Source organism: Lampris incognitus, chromosome 18, assembly GCF_029633865.1.
Source record: "Lampris incognitus isolate fLamInc1 chromosome 18, fLamInc1.hap2, whole genome shotgun sequence".
In the NCBI taxonomy this organism is placed as follows: Eukaryota; Metazoa; Chordata; class Actinopteri; order Lampriformes; family Lampridae; genus Lampris; species Lampris incognitus.
In genome coordinates this window covers 23672548-23688166 of record NC_079228.1, presented here as the reverse complement: position 1 = coordinate 23688166, position 15619 = coordinate 23672548, and the positions used below count along the sequence as shown (strand labels likewise).

Genomic DNA, 15619 nt, shown 5'->3' with positions numbered 1-15619 from the left:
CAGGCAGAACGGGCAAACAGGTTATCACAAAATAAAAAAAACAGACATTAAAAATGCATATCATACCTAAACTTTTTGCTTACACAAAATTATAGCGTAAATTTACATTTGTTTTATATTATAAACATACTGAAATCAGCGCCCACTCTCTCTTACGTCACTTGTTCCCCGCCCCCTACACAGTTCCTCCCGTCACGTTCGTCACGGAAACGGAAGTGCACAGGTGCAGTGACAGGCAAGGCAAACCTCGGTGACAGTTGAGTGTCCGTAGCTGGGGTCGGGCCCTGAGTTGTTAGGTGGTGGCTGTTGTTGTTGTTTTTTTTTTGTTGTTTTTTTTTTAATTTGATTTTAGTTTAGTTTTTTTTGTATTTTTGATTTTTTTTGTACTACGGTCAGAGAATTATGTCGGCCGCGGATCCCCCGGCCTCGAGTGACGGCGGGCCCGGCAGCAGAGGCGGACTCCCCGGCGGGGAGAGCAGCGACGGGCGTGACGGGCCGGGGGGCCGCGGCGGGGAGGGTGAACGGGACCGGGCCACGTTCGAATGCAACATTTGTTTGGACACCGCGAGGGACGCAGTCATCAGTATGTGCGGTCACTTGTTCTGGTAGGAGACGGGGGGTGGTTGGTTGTTTGTTTGTTTGTTTGTTTGTTGTCTCGCCAAGCGTAGCCTCTTTCCGGTTCATTTGATTTAATTTCCCTGTGCCGTCGCGTCCGATCACTAAATGTATTGGAGTGATGTCTTGTGCATAGAGGGAGAGCTAGCATGCTAGTTATGTTTAAGCGGGTGTTGGTTCGTCAGGGTTCATATTTACCCCCAGGTTCAGTCTATGGGGGTTAGATGACTTGGCCGGTGGCAGATCACGACACTCAAAATGTTGGTGTATTTCTTTCTGTTCTGCTCGCTGTCTGTTTTGGTAAGTGTCGTAAGGCTAATGACATAATGTGTTTTTATTTACTTCTGAGCGTAGACGCGACGCGACTCGACCACCAACTGATTTACCTTCTCGGTGATAAATCGACTTTGTTGTTTCGGTTTATCCTTTTGTATTTTGAGCACTAGTTGACTATCCACGCTGGAAATCATTTACATGTTGACGTCAGCTTTGTTGACGAAGTTGTTCGTCAATTCACGACAGCAGTGCCGCTTCGAGTCTGCAGTCGAGCCATGTTTCTAAAATATTTTGGTGTGCTGGTTTTATCAGGACTCACGATGGCTCGACCTTCAAACTGCATGCACGGTGACTGCTGACTCAACATAAACACTGACGTGTGTGTGTGAGAGAGGGAGAGGGATTCACCTTTTTCCCCAAGTGTTTACTCAAGCATGTTCTTGTGTGTGGGGTGAGGCTGATGTAGAATAAGGGCCAAGAAAGTAGGATTGGGGTCAGACCTACAGGCGTTATACAGCAGGCAGTAGTGAGAGTCATGAGAATTGAATTCTCACACAAGAAAGGTTGTTGCAGCGGAAAGTCCCTTTTCTGTGGCTGAAGGACACTGGGTCTCTATTTTGTTTCTTTTCTACATCACACCAGGTTGGAAAAACATTATTTGCATGGAAATACTGGTTGATCTGCGTGAATCCTCTGATGGTGACGTTTTGTCACTGGTGTCATCAAAGTATATCTTGCAGTAAGGGTGATGAGACTTGGCTTACACTTGACCTTTAGGTTGTAAAAAATTTGAAAAGAGGTAGTTGGCTTATTAATAAGAGTTCATGGGATGATAATTTAAAAAAAACCGAATCAGCGGTAGAGTCTTTTTTCAAGGTGGGCATGCTGGAATAGGTTCCTGGCCCTGGATTAAGTGGGTATGGATGGATGGGGCATTTGAATAGAGAAATAACTGCCATTCATCTGAAAAGAAGTCCATATTCATCTACAGAATGAGGGCAGTGCTCTTACACAGCTTGATGTTTTAAATGACACGTTAACATTTAAGATGAGACACACTTTCCCAGATGTTTTGCTCAAAACTAAGTCTTTTGTGCAGTATCAACTCCCGCAGTGTCAGCCTGTCATCTTCAGTGATAAGTTTCAAATTAAACTATTAAATGGACATTTATCCAGCCCAAGCTTACCTTTGTATTTCAAATGCAACTGGACTTGGTATATATCCGTGAAGACATTTCGCCTCTCATCCAAGAGGCTTCCTCAGTTCGTGCCTTTCTGACTAGATGAAGCTAGACGAAGCTATTCACGACTAGCTAGAGGAAGCCTCTTGGATGAGAGGCGAAACGTCTTCACGGATATATACCAAGTCCAGTTGCACTTGATTCAACTCCTTTGGATAACCATGACCTGGATGAATGAGAACATTCACAGACATGTCTTCGTATTTCAAAGTTTTCAGGAAAATAAGATTATGCCTCCAATTTTATGGTTCGCAGCTTGTTGGGCCGCATAAGAGATTCTTTGAAACACTTGGAGACACTGATACATGAAAGAAGCATTTTGAAATTGATTGAAAACGGAACACTTCCCCTTTTGTATCACAAGAACTAGGATGCAAGTGTTCACATGTTAAATCTGATTTGAAAAGGCTGCTGGGTAAGCTCAGGCCCGATGTTCAGCTTTGACTATCAAAAGAAATGCCATTCTCAGCAGTAATTTTGATACACTGTAAATCAGTTTCCACACCCTCTAAACATGTTTGTTTATGTTCACAGACTTTACTTAGGATAGTTTTATAACATTGTTTTTTTTTTTACTGTACATTTTGTTTAGCCCAGCTGTTCTTGTGTTCACATTCATGTTATCTCATTTTACAGAGGCCTAAATACAGCACAGAGGATTTCAATGTTTTGACTGGTAGGGAGAACACAGCGTTTAAAACTAGTCCTGCCTGTTCCTCTACATGAGTACAGTTGGGTTTTTTTTAGGAGTTGAGTTCTATCTCTCAGCCAATACATATGACACAGTAACATCAGATAGTTTTGTAAACCTGTTGTAGTTTTCAAAATGTGTACCCACGTTCCTACCAGTTTTTGTTTATAAACTCGTATGTAAAGTATTTTGGAGACTTTTTGCTTGTTTGTTTTTTTGTAAATGCTAAGTAGGTGAAGATGATGAAAAACTTCCTATTGTCCAACATGGAGGTGGACTGTGATGTTGGCTCCATTGTGTCCACATCCCCATAATGGGTCATAGAGTTTCCAAGGATATCGCGGAGGTTCGAGAGCTCTTTGTCAGACAGGGAAAGCCAGGGAAGCGGATACGTTTTTTTGTTTGGTTTTTTTTTTCTGATTGAGTCTCAAGCTATCAGGGAATTTTTCAAATTGGCGACTTTAAAGGAAAATAAACCATTTAGCAAAATCGTGTTTTCAGAGTTTTCAGTTTAAATCAAAGTCATGGACAGGTTTTGCAGTCACTTTCTTTTTCTTTCAGGCATTTTAGGTCAAAATGCAGTACCGTCGGGACAGGAATATGTTTTGGTTATGAAAATATCCTTCATTAGTCCTCATGGAAATTAGAGGAATTTACACTTGTCAAAGGGCAGGAACCCTGTCATGTCTTCTGTTTAGTCTGTGTCCAAAGGCGAATAAATTTGAAAAACATCTTTTTCATTTAATATTACAATGTAGACTTTATGATGCTGTAATAAGTCATAGGATACACCCTGCTATCATTTGTCATCGGGATGTGACAAGTCCTGACTCTCTCATTGAGTCATTGTATGATTGCAACATCAGCAGTTAAAAAGAAAACAAACTTCCTTGCGGCATTTTTTTCTTTTGTTTTTTTATGTACTATGTTATTACCCTAGGCAGCACGGTGGCACAGTTGTTAGCACAGTCGCCTCACAGCAAGAAGGTCCTGGGTTCGAGCCCCAGGGTAGTCCAATCTTGGGGGTCATCCTGGGTCATCCTCTGTGTGGCGTTTGCATGTTCTCCCCGTGTTTGCGTGGGTTTCCTCCAGGTGCTCCGGTTTCCTCCCACAGTCCAAAGACATGCAGGTCAGGTGAATCGGCTGTACTAAAATTGTCCCTAGGTGTGAATGCGTGTGTGTGTGTCAGCCCTGTGATGGGCTGGCGGCCTGTCCTGGGTGTCTCCCCACCTGCCGCCCAATGACTGCTGGGATAGGGTCCAGCATCCCCATGACCCTGATAAGGATAAGCGGTTTGGATAATGGATGGATGTTATTACCCTTCTCATTACCACAGTGTTTCAGAACCAGTTGATGAGGTATCTTTTCCCCAATCCGGAATACTCCCTCAAAATGGCAGCAGGTCCTTCCCAGCCGGCAACTGAGTATGGCGAGAGGCGAGACCCCGCTAACAAGTGTTGACAGATCGATCCACTTAGTCATAGCGATGGGAAGCTGGGCAAAATCAAATACTCTCCTCATAAGGTGGCTGATGTGGCTGTTCAGGTGGGCTGTCCTAGATGGGGAGAGTCACCGGCAATGGATGAAAATGGTCCCTTTTTCAATCCACACTGGTTACCAAAACTAGGAGGATGCCTGGTTTTTTGTGCATCTCTGTAGATTGCCCTAAGAGAGTAGATAAATATTTGTCCCCTAGAATGACTGTGTTGTCATTGTGGCCAACAGAGGACTTTTTTTTTCCTTTTTTTTTTTAGAAAAGAAAGATGCTGTTATTCATCCATCCATTATCCAAACCGCTTATCCTGCTCTCAGGGTCGCAGGGGTGCTGGAGCCTATCCCAACAGTCTTTGGGTGGCACGTGGGGGAGACACCATGAACAGGCTGCCAGGCTATCACACAGGGCCCAACACACACACACACACACACACACACACACACACACACACACACACACACACACACACACACACACACACACACATTCATACCTAGGGACAATTTAGTATGGCTGATTCACCTGACCCACTACATGTCTTTGGACTGTGGAGGAAACCGGAGCCCCTGGAGGAAACCCACACAGACGCATGGAGAAAATGCAAACTCCACATAGAGGACAAACCGGGATGACCCCCAAGGTTGGACTACCCCGGGGCTTGAACCCAGGACCTTCTTGTTGTGAGACGACTGCACTAACCACTGCGCCATCGTGCTGTTATCAGAACTCAAATTAATCATTTATCTCTGTCTCTCCTCCTCCTCCCCCATCCTCTCTCCCCACAGCTGGCCCTGTCTTCATCAAGTAAGTGTTGCCTTTGTGTTCCCATCCTTGCCTGTGAAGTATTAGTCAAACATTATCACACAACAGCATAGGTAGCCTAGGTCTAAACGGTGCCAGGTTGTGATGTAACTGCAGTGTGGAGACCACTTTCAGAAGACTTAGTGCAGCTTAAAGGTGATAATGCACTTAAGGTCTCTGTTTTTACTGTAACATGACTCCTGGCACTAACCACCTGTTTGTTCTTAACCTGCTAGATTCAACAAGGGCTCCCATTGAGTAACATATGCACTTAAATTTCAATTAAAGCTGAGAGGACTTTCAAGATGGGTACTTGTGCAAGTTTAGATCAATTAGGATGAGCATTTGAATCATTTGAGAATTCATACATAGAAACGTCTTTCTTGTGCTAATTGAATGTGACTTGATAGTAAGTCATATTCAGCAGCTTGAAATTCAAATTTAAACCTTTGCCATGTGGAGTATGTTCTAACTAGTAACTAATTGATGGAATATGTCTAAAGCAATCATTGCTTCAGTTTAATTTGTCACTAAATGCAACCAACAGTTGAGTCCGTTAACCCTGTTTGCATCAAATGTTTCTGTTTAAATTAGAAATTGCAAAGCCGCAAATTGACCTTCCTTTCCTCCTCTCACCCGCACATGCTGTCTCTCTCTCCCTCACCCTGACACACACTATTTCCCTCTGACACCCACACACCCCCTCTCTGTCTCAATTGTCTGTCTGTCTCTCTCTCCTTCTTTCTCTCTCTCTTTCTCTCTCTCTCTCTCTCTCTCTCTCTCTCTCTCTCTCTCTCTCTCTCTCTCTCTCTCTCTCTCTGTGTCTCTTACACACTCACACTCAGTGGTTGGAGACGCGGCCTAGCAGGCAACAGTGTCCTGTGTGTAAAGCGGGCATCAGCAGAGAGAAAGTCATCCCACTCTATGGCAGAGGAAGCTCCAGCCAGGAGGACCCCAGGTACTGTGTGTGTGTGTGTGAGTGTGAGAGGGAGAGAGAGAGTGTGTGTGTGTGTGTAAAGCGGGCATCAGCAGAGAGAAAGTCATCTCACTCTGTAGCAGAAGAAGCTCCAGTCAGGAGGACCTCAGGTACTGTGTGAGGGTACTGTGTGAGTTAGTGAGTGGGTGAGGTGAGGTGAGGTGAGTGCTCTGTGTCAACAGCAAAACTATAACTGACTGTTGTTGTCCAGGCTGAAAACTCCACCACGACCTCAGGGACAGAGAACAGAGCCAGAGAGCAGAGGCGGGGTGAGTTTGTCTCTTTCTAAAGGTTACTCCACTGCTTGGATATAGTTATTCTTTATTTACTTAAGTCTCCCCCCCCACACACACACACACCTGTGTATCTGTTTATCCATTTTTTCATACAGCCTTTCCAAGGCTTTGGCGACACTGGCTTTCATATGTCTTTCGGGATTGGTGCTTTCCCTTTCGGCTTCTTTACCACAGTCTTCAACACCAACGACCCGTTTCACAGAGCAGGTAACTGACATACACACACACACACACACACACACACACCATAATACATCTGCTCATGAAAATAAAGTGCTCATTTTGAGTGACATGATCATAGAAGGGTACACCAGCATGATGGATCTCTCTCGAATGTAAAGATCCGAGGCCAAAATATGTTCAGTCGCTCAGGAGACGGGTGTTTATGTTTTTGGACTCTGATGCAGAGTTTGGAGGTTTCCTTTAGAGTTAAACACGGTAGTGGCTCGTACATGGCGTATGCTAGTTCGGGGCAGTTGAAATGTTTTGAGTGTGGCAATGTTGGCCATAACCACTTTGCATGTCCGCATAGACAGCAAGCAGAGGTAGACAACGCAGATGCTAACATCCTGTCCCCTAATAATGTCTCCAAGACGGGGAGAGGAGAACAGAGTCAGTTGGAGAAATAGCCGGCTCTACCAGTTGTAGATGAGGAAGTAGGCTCTCAGCATATGGCCTCGGAACCAGGGGCAGAGCTTGCAGAAACACTTGCAGCTGAACAGGTGGTTGGATCCAGCAGGTTGGCAGGGACTGAGGATGTGTTCAGTGATGAGGGACAGAGTGTAAAAGGTGGAGGTAGGGCTATGGAGGAGAATACTGAGTGTGTAGAGAGCTTCCCAGTAGCTAGGTAATAGGTAAGGCTGAGGATATGGATTACGATTTGAAGTCTGATATTGTGTCGGTTTGTGAAACATACTGCAGCACAGAACTGTATTCTGTGGAAGACATAAATGTTTTTTTGTGGATGAAACTTTTTTTGGGAAGTCAGTAAAAGTAAAAGATTATTTTGATAATACAGAGAAATTCATCAAGTCTGTCGGTTATCTGCAGAAGCTGGTTGGTTTTGAGCTGCTTGATGAGGAAAAAACATTTTCGCCTTAAGAAACCCGTCACAGCCTTGAGAAAGGCAGCAAAGGGGAACATGGTTAGAAAGACAAAACTTGTGAAATGAATTATGATCCTGCATCACAGGGTGCTTTATTCTTTTTTTCTGTTCCATGTCAGTTCTGTCTTTTCCTCTGCTCTACCCATCTTATGCAGCAGCTCAGGGTTGGGTCTCTTAACATTAATGGTGGGAGGGACAGGTGTAAGAGGGCTTTAGTGGCTGAGGTTGTGAAGCAGAAAAAGACAGATGTGGTTTTTCTGCAGGAAACTCAGTGACCAAACTAATGAGATAGAGTGGGGGTGGTGGAGGGAGGGGTTGTAGTATATACTCAGCCATGGCACCAACTTCAGTGAGGGATAGCAGTGTTGATTTTAATCATCTGTGGAGTTAGTTAAAGGGAGGTGTCTGATTGTAAGGGTAGGAATTGAAGGTTGCCTTTTCTGTTTGGTCAGTATCTATACCCCAATTCAGGGAGCTGACAGATTAGCCTTTCTCAGTGTTTTGAGGGATGCGCTGCAGAAGTATTGACTTTTATAAGCGTTTTTGGTGTTCTATTGGAACTGACCTGTATGAAGTATTGTTGGAGTGCTTTCATGCAGGGATGATACCTGTCTCTTGTAAGAAGGCAGTTCCTCTCCCTGCTCCCTAACAAAAGAGATTTGGCTTTGCTGGAGAACTGGAAGTCGGTGGCCTTTTTATGTTCGGGCTATAAAGTGCTTTCCAGAGCACTGTCAAACAGACTAAGAGACTATCTGGATATACTTGTTCATATGGGCCAAGCATACATTGTACCGGGCAGAACAACAATGGAAGATCTTTTTCTTTTTTGAGATGTGATTGACCTGTGTAAACTTTATGATCTTGACATTGGTATTCTCTGCTTAGATCAAGAAAAAGCATTTGACTTGGTGGATCATGGCTATTTGTTTTCAGTACTTAAGGCTTTTGGTTTTGGTGGCAATTTTCTTTCATGGATGGGGTTACTGTACAGTAGTGCTTAGTGTTTGGTGAAGGTTGGGGGAGGAGCTAGGAGGGTTGAGCCGCCAATCCTTGTGCAGAGGGGGATAAGAAGGGGTTGTCCCATCTCAGGGCAGCTTAACAGTCTGGCTATTGAATCTCTGCTGTGCAGGCTGAGAAGCCATCTCAGCGGACTTTCACTGTCAGCGACACAACACAACCTTTGATAGTTTCTGCTTACGTGGATGATTTAAATGTGTTTGTCAGGGATCAGGAGGAGATGGAGGCACTACAGGACAGTCTTGAGCTTGTATCGGAAGGCAAAAGTAAACTGGACAAAGAATGAGGCCTTCCTGGTAGGACAGTGGAGAGAGAGAGGGCATTATCTAGTCTGCCTGCCTGTGTGATGGAGAAAGTGTGTGCCAAGTTGTCTAAATGGAAATGATTGCTACCCCAGCTGGCTTATAGGGGTTACGTTTTGGTTGCCTTGATGCTGTGGCACAGACTGATTGTCCTATCTCACCAAGAGGCCTGACTGAAGGCATTCAGCGGGCCATAATGGACTTTTTCTGTTCAGGGCAGCACTGGGTCTGAGCCCCTGCCTTATACTTGTCAGTGGAAGGGAGAGGACAGGGTCTCATGGACATACCTCTCAAGTGATGGCCTTTAGGCTGAAGACCACACAGAGACTGCTGTACCACTGTGATATGTGGTGGTGAGACACAGCCAAGCTCATCCTGTGGACAGTAGCTGTCTGGGCTACAGTAAGAAACTGTTTCTACTAAGCTGGAGGAGGCAGATCTGACAGGCCTATTGCCTTTCTTCACTTCTGTTCTGGATGCATAGAAGATCCTGAATGCCATGAGGGAGCCTGCTGCTATGGCTGGTCTGTGGTTGTTTGGAAGCCACTGTTTTACAACAGCTTCATTCAGGGCCGGACCCTGTCCTCAGCCAGCATAAGATCTTCTCTAAAGGAGGCCAGATGTGTGAAGCCAAGACATCTGCTGATGCCCGCTGAGACCCTGCAGAACACACCAACATCAGACCCAGGTTGTTGAATCATATTATTGAGGTGTATATGTCGTTTCCAGAGTACCTGAGGATATTTATGATGAAGAACCGTGAGCTAGCTGGCCAGTGGGAGGAGGATATGGAATATAGCTTTCCACAGTTGACTATCTCTCCTAATTTGGAGGAGTGGGAGGACCAACTCCTTTAGTTCACAGACCTGGGAAAAAAGGCAACTTACATCATGTTTGTGAAGGTGAGGCACTTTCAGTCTCTACAGGCCATGAAAGCGTCAAGGTGGACCGAATTATTTGTCCCAGGCTCTTCCCCAAAAGGCTTCTGCTGCTCCCTGTACAAGCTACCTGTTGATAAAAAATGGTCATCTGACCTCCAGTGGAGGATTGTGCATGGGGCGTTAGTCACAAACAGACACAGAGCTTACTTAGATCTTGATTACAGGGAGGCATGTCTGTTTTGTTCACAGTGTGAAACCTTAACACAATATTTGTCCAGTGTCCTAGGTTAGTGTGTGTGTTTGAGTTGTTAGGTTGGTTTTTGGGCTTGGGGGAGGCTTTTTCTTTTCAGTTGTTTGTCTATGGTCCCAAATACCTAGCCAGTAAGAAAGGTACACACATACACTTATAAACTTCATGTCAGCTACTGCCAAATTAGCCATCTGGCTGTGCAGTAAGAACCGGGCCCGGGCAGTGTGGACCCTGTGCAGGTTCTTACTGCTGAAGGCTCAGCTCAGGGTGGAGCATGCCTACTACAAAATGGTAGACCGCAGGCTTTCAGCCTTAAATGGGCAGCTGGGGGAGTATTGTGCTCAGTTGGAGATGTTGAAGACCTGGTCTTTTCCTTCTAATTTGTATAATGAGGGAAAGTCCTGGCTGTATTGTTGAATTATATTTTCACTTGCATTTATGTAGTTGTCTTTTGTCTGTATACCTATTGTAGTGCTTTTACAAAGCACACACACACAATCACTCTTACATAATATCCACATACTGCAGCGTTTCACTGCCATTTACTTGCATTTGAGGGCACAACAGACATTGTATGTATTGTCGGTAGCACACCTTTGCTAGTTACTCTACCCTTTTTGTGGGTATTCTTGCTCTCTGTTGCCTCTAATTGAAAGTGTGCATAGAGACAGACGAGCAGTCCTGTGATACAAGTAGTGTAATGCCCTTTTATCTTTGTCTTCCTCACTAGATCAGTATGCAGGTGATCACCAAGGCAACGGCAATGGCAACAACAACTGGCAGGATTCCCTCTTCCTGTTTGTGGCCATCTTCTTCTTTTTCTGGTTGCTGAGCGTGTGACGAGGTGGATGACTCGTAAGGATCGATAGAACGGATTGATTGATGGGTTGGATGGAGGGAGAAACGCACAAACTCACATACACTTACACACAGATCCACACACACTCACACCAAGAACACTGTCGTCTTTTCATAGCGGGTACTACTTCGGGGGAACAAGGCAGTGTTTTTAAAACAAAAAGTGAAAAAACGAAGGGCTGTTGTTTGCCCCCCCCCAAATAGACTGTTGGATGCCCTGTAGGATGCTTTGTACCCTGACCTGCGAACAACCCCCCACCCACCCCCACCACCTACCCCGCTTCCTTGTACTGTTTGTGTTGAGACCCAGTTGGCAAAGGACATGGTCCAGTTCACCAGTTACACTGTGTTGAAGCCTGAAAGTTGAGGGTCTGAAAGCGAAGTTTCTCCGTTTCTGTACCTGTAGTTACACACACACACACACACACACACACACATACACACGAAATAGACAGTGGGGTTTAAGGGGCTTGCTGTTGGGGTTCAGTGATAGACATGCAGGATTCTGTGTTGAGGGGTTAAGGTAGATTCAGTGTTACGTGATGAGGGTGAGTCGTCACAACATTTGAAAGCTGAGATCGATGGCCTCCTCTTTTTCTTACTGAGGAGCATTGTGAAGCACTGTAGAGCAGAACTACAGGCATGTGATAATTAAGGACAGTGACTCGCTTTGATTGTTTTGGAAATCTCATGGTCCCCCATATGAGATGCCGGTTTTTATCCGTTATATAGATGAGTCAAACGGTGGAATGTTGAGTGAAGGTGGATTAGCGGGTGGGTCGGTAGGCGGGTTAGAGGAACATCTAATTCCAGGTGAGACATGTTGTCATTGCTATAACAACTGCGTTTCTTTCTCTGAAAGGCCAAAGAGTAGCAGATCAGTCATTTAGGATCTCGGGAAAGGGGGACGGGTAATAATAATTGGATTATAATCCTGTTTACAACTTTGTTTAATGAAACAAGCAAATCCTCCTAAAATTCCAAACACACAAGGTTATGACTTCAACAGTTGTTAAAGCAAATGGATAGATGGAAACGGTAAAAGGCTGTTCCACTTTTTACATATATTTGTCTTAAAAAAAAATGCCATCGCACTGTGAAGTCATTTCTGGGCGGATCTGTCATAATATAGACTGGAAGGGTGTACCTTGGTTGAACCACTACTTGGTCCTTGTTGCTCTCCCCACGATACTTTTGATCTAACAATACTAACGCTGTCCTATGAGGGGTAACGAGCAAGAATGGGGTACTGCAAGGCCAGATTGGGAGCATTTTTCAGTGGCTGTTTTATGTGCTCTGTGCAGATCACAAGTTGTCAGCATAAGTAAATGTCTAATGTCTACACATGACAAGAGTGCAGCAACAGTGTCTCGTCTGTAGGGAGTCCCACTATCAGGCAGGCATTATTTTGGCTTAGCACAGTGGCAAGACAGGATGCTTACACATAATACAATAATAATAAGCTACACATAATAGCAGCAAGCAGAGTGGATGCAGTGTTTGTGACAGTGGGGAGAAGTCTTAATTCCATAATGGAAAACGATGTAGTGGTCAACAATTAGGTACCTATGCCAGTGGAATATGAAATATTATCGAACACGCTCATTACAACTGATAATCTTTCCCTGATAGGATGTATCTGTTTGTCGTGTCTGTCTGTCTGTGGGTGAGTGTGTGTTTATGTGTCTGTTGGTGATTGTGTGTGCGTGTGTGTTGTGTAGTTATGTATGTACATATATTTGTATATATGAATATTGTAAATGTTTTTATGTGTATCTGAATGGTTGAGCAGCCTTTGGGGGTGAGAGAGAACACACAACCATGTGCAAAACAGCACGCGATGTGATTCTCATGCGAGCAGCGATCCAACAAGTTCCCCAGTGTGCTCGGTTGTCTTCATGCCCTTCCTTATGCTCAGATAAAGGCTCATGGCAGAAGTTTATTGCTCTTCCTCTGGCAACGTCAGGCCAACACAGTTTTCTCCTATACAGCATGGTTAAATAAACATTTTGAGAACAAAGAACCTTGTTCTTCCCTGCCAATGTGATTCGAGAAACTACGGTAAGAAATATTTGTTTGGCCCATTTGTCTTGCTTTAACCTATGCAGAATACAGACTTTGGTTTTTCTTGTGGTACGATCCTTTTGATGCAGTTGAGCCACTTGGAGGCAAATGAAATTCGTCACTCAAAAGATGTACCGTTTATTCTAGATTATAGCACCCTTTAGTTTCATGACTCCTTTATGACAGCTGTGAAGCACATCAAGTTGCTCCAAATATAGAGGGCCAGATTAAAACATATATTCGGCCTGGTCTTTGTGAAATCACTGATGGGGAGATTCTCAGTTTGGGGAAAAACGTATTTCAGTCTTTGACTGGGATAAACCTTTGTCTGGCTAAAAGTGTCAACTGTCTATTTAGCACTTTATCAAAAATCCTCCCATAAAGATAAGAGATGGAGATGGGTTAAAAGGAGGCCGCCTATGGGAAGGGAAGGACGGTTGACAGGGCTTGTCATTTCTTGTATACCACAAGCGTCACATGATTGGCTTATATAATATGAGGCTTTTGTGACACTGGAACAGGTGATGGAAGTCACAAGTGTGTGTCTTTGGCAGACTAAACATGGAGACATTGTGCAAAACCAAATGGTCCAGGAGATTGAAACTGTGGAATTGAGATGTTTTCCTGCATTCTGAATAAATAGTTGTTTAATACAATGACTGCTTTTTTCTTTTGTAGTCGTTAACCGCATGCTTGCCTCATCATTTTTTTTTTAACCTGTGCTGTCGGCAGGCTTGGCATACAACACAGGGAATTTGCATGCGAATGTGTCCTAGACAGAGTTAACCTGCAAGTGGAGTTCAGGTTCTCCACCTGCAAAGGCAATCTTTATTAATGATCAAGAACCACTTATAACTGCGTCCGTCCTTTGGCTGATATGCGGGACGACAAGAGCACAGCATTTTTGTTATACATTTACAGCTCTTCACGGTCCCCCTCTTCAGCATGTTTGATCACCTAAACAACCAATCAGCATCGCTTCTCCAAGAGGGCGAGTTGCCACAAGTGAAACGAGGAAGCCCAGACATGAAAAATTACCACATGTACCTGATAAGACAGACATAGAAACAGAAGCTATGTGTTCAACAAAACATAATTAAATCAAGCTTATTGGCGGCACGATGGTGCAGTGGTTAGCGCTGTCGCCTCACAGCAAGACGGTCCTGGGTTCGAGCCCTGGGGTAGTCCAACCTTGGGAGTCATCCCAGGTCATCCTGTGTGTGGAGTTTGCATGTTCTCCTTGTGTCTGCAGTGGGTTTTCTCCGGTTTCCCCATCATCAAAAAGACATGCGTATTAGGGTTAATACACCTGTCTGTGCCCTTGACTGAGGCATGGCAAGATGAACTGGAGTTGGTCCCCAGGTGCTGCATGGCAGGCCACTGCTCCTAGCTACACAGCTGGGATGGGTTAAGTGCAGAGTGTAATTTCCCTATGGGGATCAAAGTGTATTTAAAAAATATATCAGTTTAGGAGAGCAGTTATAGTGATAAAAGAAAAGACTGGAAAAAAGGGAGAAAGAACTAAGAAGAAGGATGCCCCCCCACCCACCATGACCACCCGGGCAAACCCACCCCGGGCACACCCAGCTAAGATCAAGTGCCTTTCCACAACCAGACAGCACATCCTACCAACCCCGGCACACAGGCAGACAAGAGTTCTGCCATCTCCACCCCAGGGTGGGTGGCCCCTGCGGCGCGCCTGCCCTGGGGCCAACCATGGGGCCCGACCCAGCGACCAGCACCCACTACCCATCACCACGAGCCCTGTCTAAAGCACCATTTTTTTTAAACATGCAGTCATTAAATTAATTTATCCAACTGTTAAAAACCCCCGTCAGATGCATGTGGGGTGTAACACTAAGCCATTAAAAATCACCTCATCCGCAGTATGATCACTATTGACTATAGTGCTCAGACTGAATCCTCTAAGTGCCTTAAAGTTAATGCACAGCACTGCAATGTATGTAATGTCATGAAGTAGAGCTACAAACGAATCTTAGTGGAGATCTTGAACTCTGAAAGGACCATGTGATGAGGGTCGCATGACGAGACGCATGACTCTGGAATCCCTTTTGAGATCTGCTGGGGTCTGGAAGGAGCGGGACATGCAAAGGGATGGAAAACAATGTAGTTACATGCATGGATTGGTGGCGGGCGATATTGGCCAGTCTGACCGTTTGTGAGAAAGCTGTGTGTGTGTTTTCACATCGCTGTTATATGCATCCTGCTGCACGCTTCCACGGAGGCTCAATGCTGAGAAACTACCAACAGTGTCCATTTCAATCAATGGACCAGCAGTGTATTTTAGTGCAGGAAAATGGTGTAGGAAAAAAAAAACTCAAAAGACGGTTGATGTAATGTCCTACGATCCTCGTGCTTCAAGTCTACTCGCTGTGTGCTGAGCATACATGGCATCAGAGCGTTTTTGCAAGTGAGCTAGGACATTTCTGAATGGTTTAAAAGGTTTCAGTGGCAGCGTTCATAAAAATCACCCATGATGGGGGGGGGGGGGTCTGCTTGAAAACCGACTTTCGGAAACTGATATTTTTGTTGTACGAGCACTTTATTTTCAGTCTTATGCCTCAGTCGTTAGTTCCTAATTGTTTTTAATGACGAGTTCATGTTCCTTTAAAGGAAGTTGGAAAATCACTCAAGTTTTATTGTAAATGAACGTATAAGCAGGGGGTCTTTTCTCATTTCACCGGAGAGGAACCAGTCATCCATTATTTGAAAGAGGTTTTGCACACAGCA

At 44.7% G+C, this 15619-nt stretch overlaps 1 protein-coding gene across 1 annotated transcript; it reads left to right on the top strand.

Annotated features, from left to right (window-relative positions):
• The first annotated feature begins 234 nt into the window (after positions 1 to 234).
• On the top strand, positions 235 to 13510 carry rnf5 (ring finger protein 5). Its single transcript, XM_056298405.1, has 6 exons — positions 235 to 605; positions 5104 to 5122; positions 5965 to 6077; positions 6307 to 6364; positions 6487 to 6598; positions 10677 to 13510. The coding sequence occupies exons 1-6, from the start codon at positions 403 to 405 to the stop codon at positions 10784 to 10786; spliced, it is 615 nt and encodes a 204-aa protein (XP_056154380.1). The 5' UTR covers positions 235 to 402; the 3' UTR covers positions 10787 to 13510.
• Positions 13511 to 15619: the final 2109 nt, after the last annotated feature.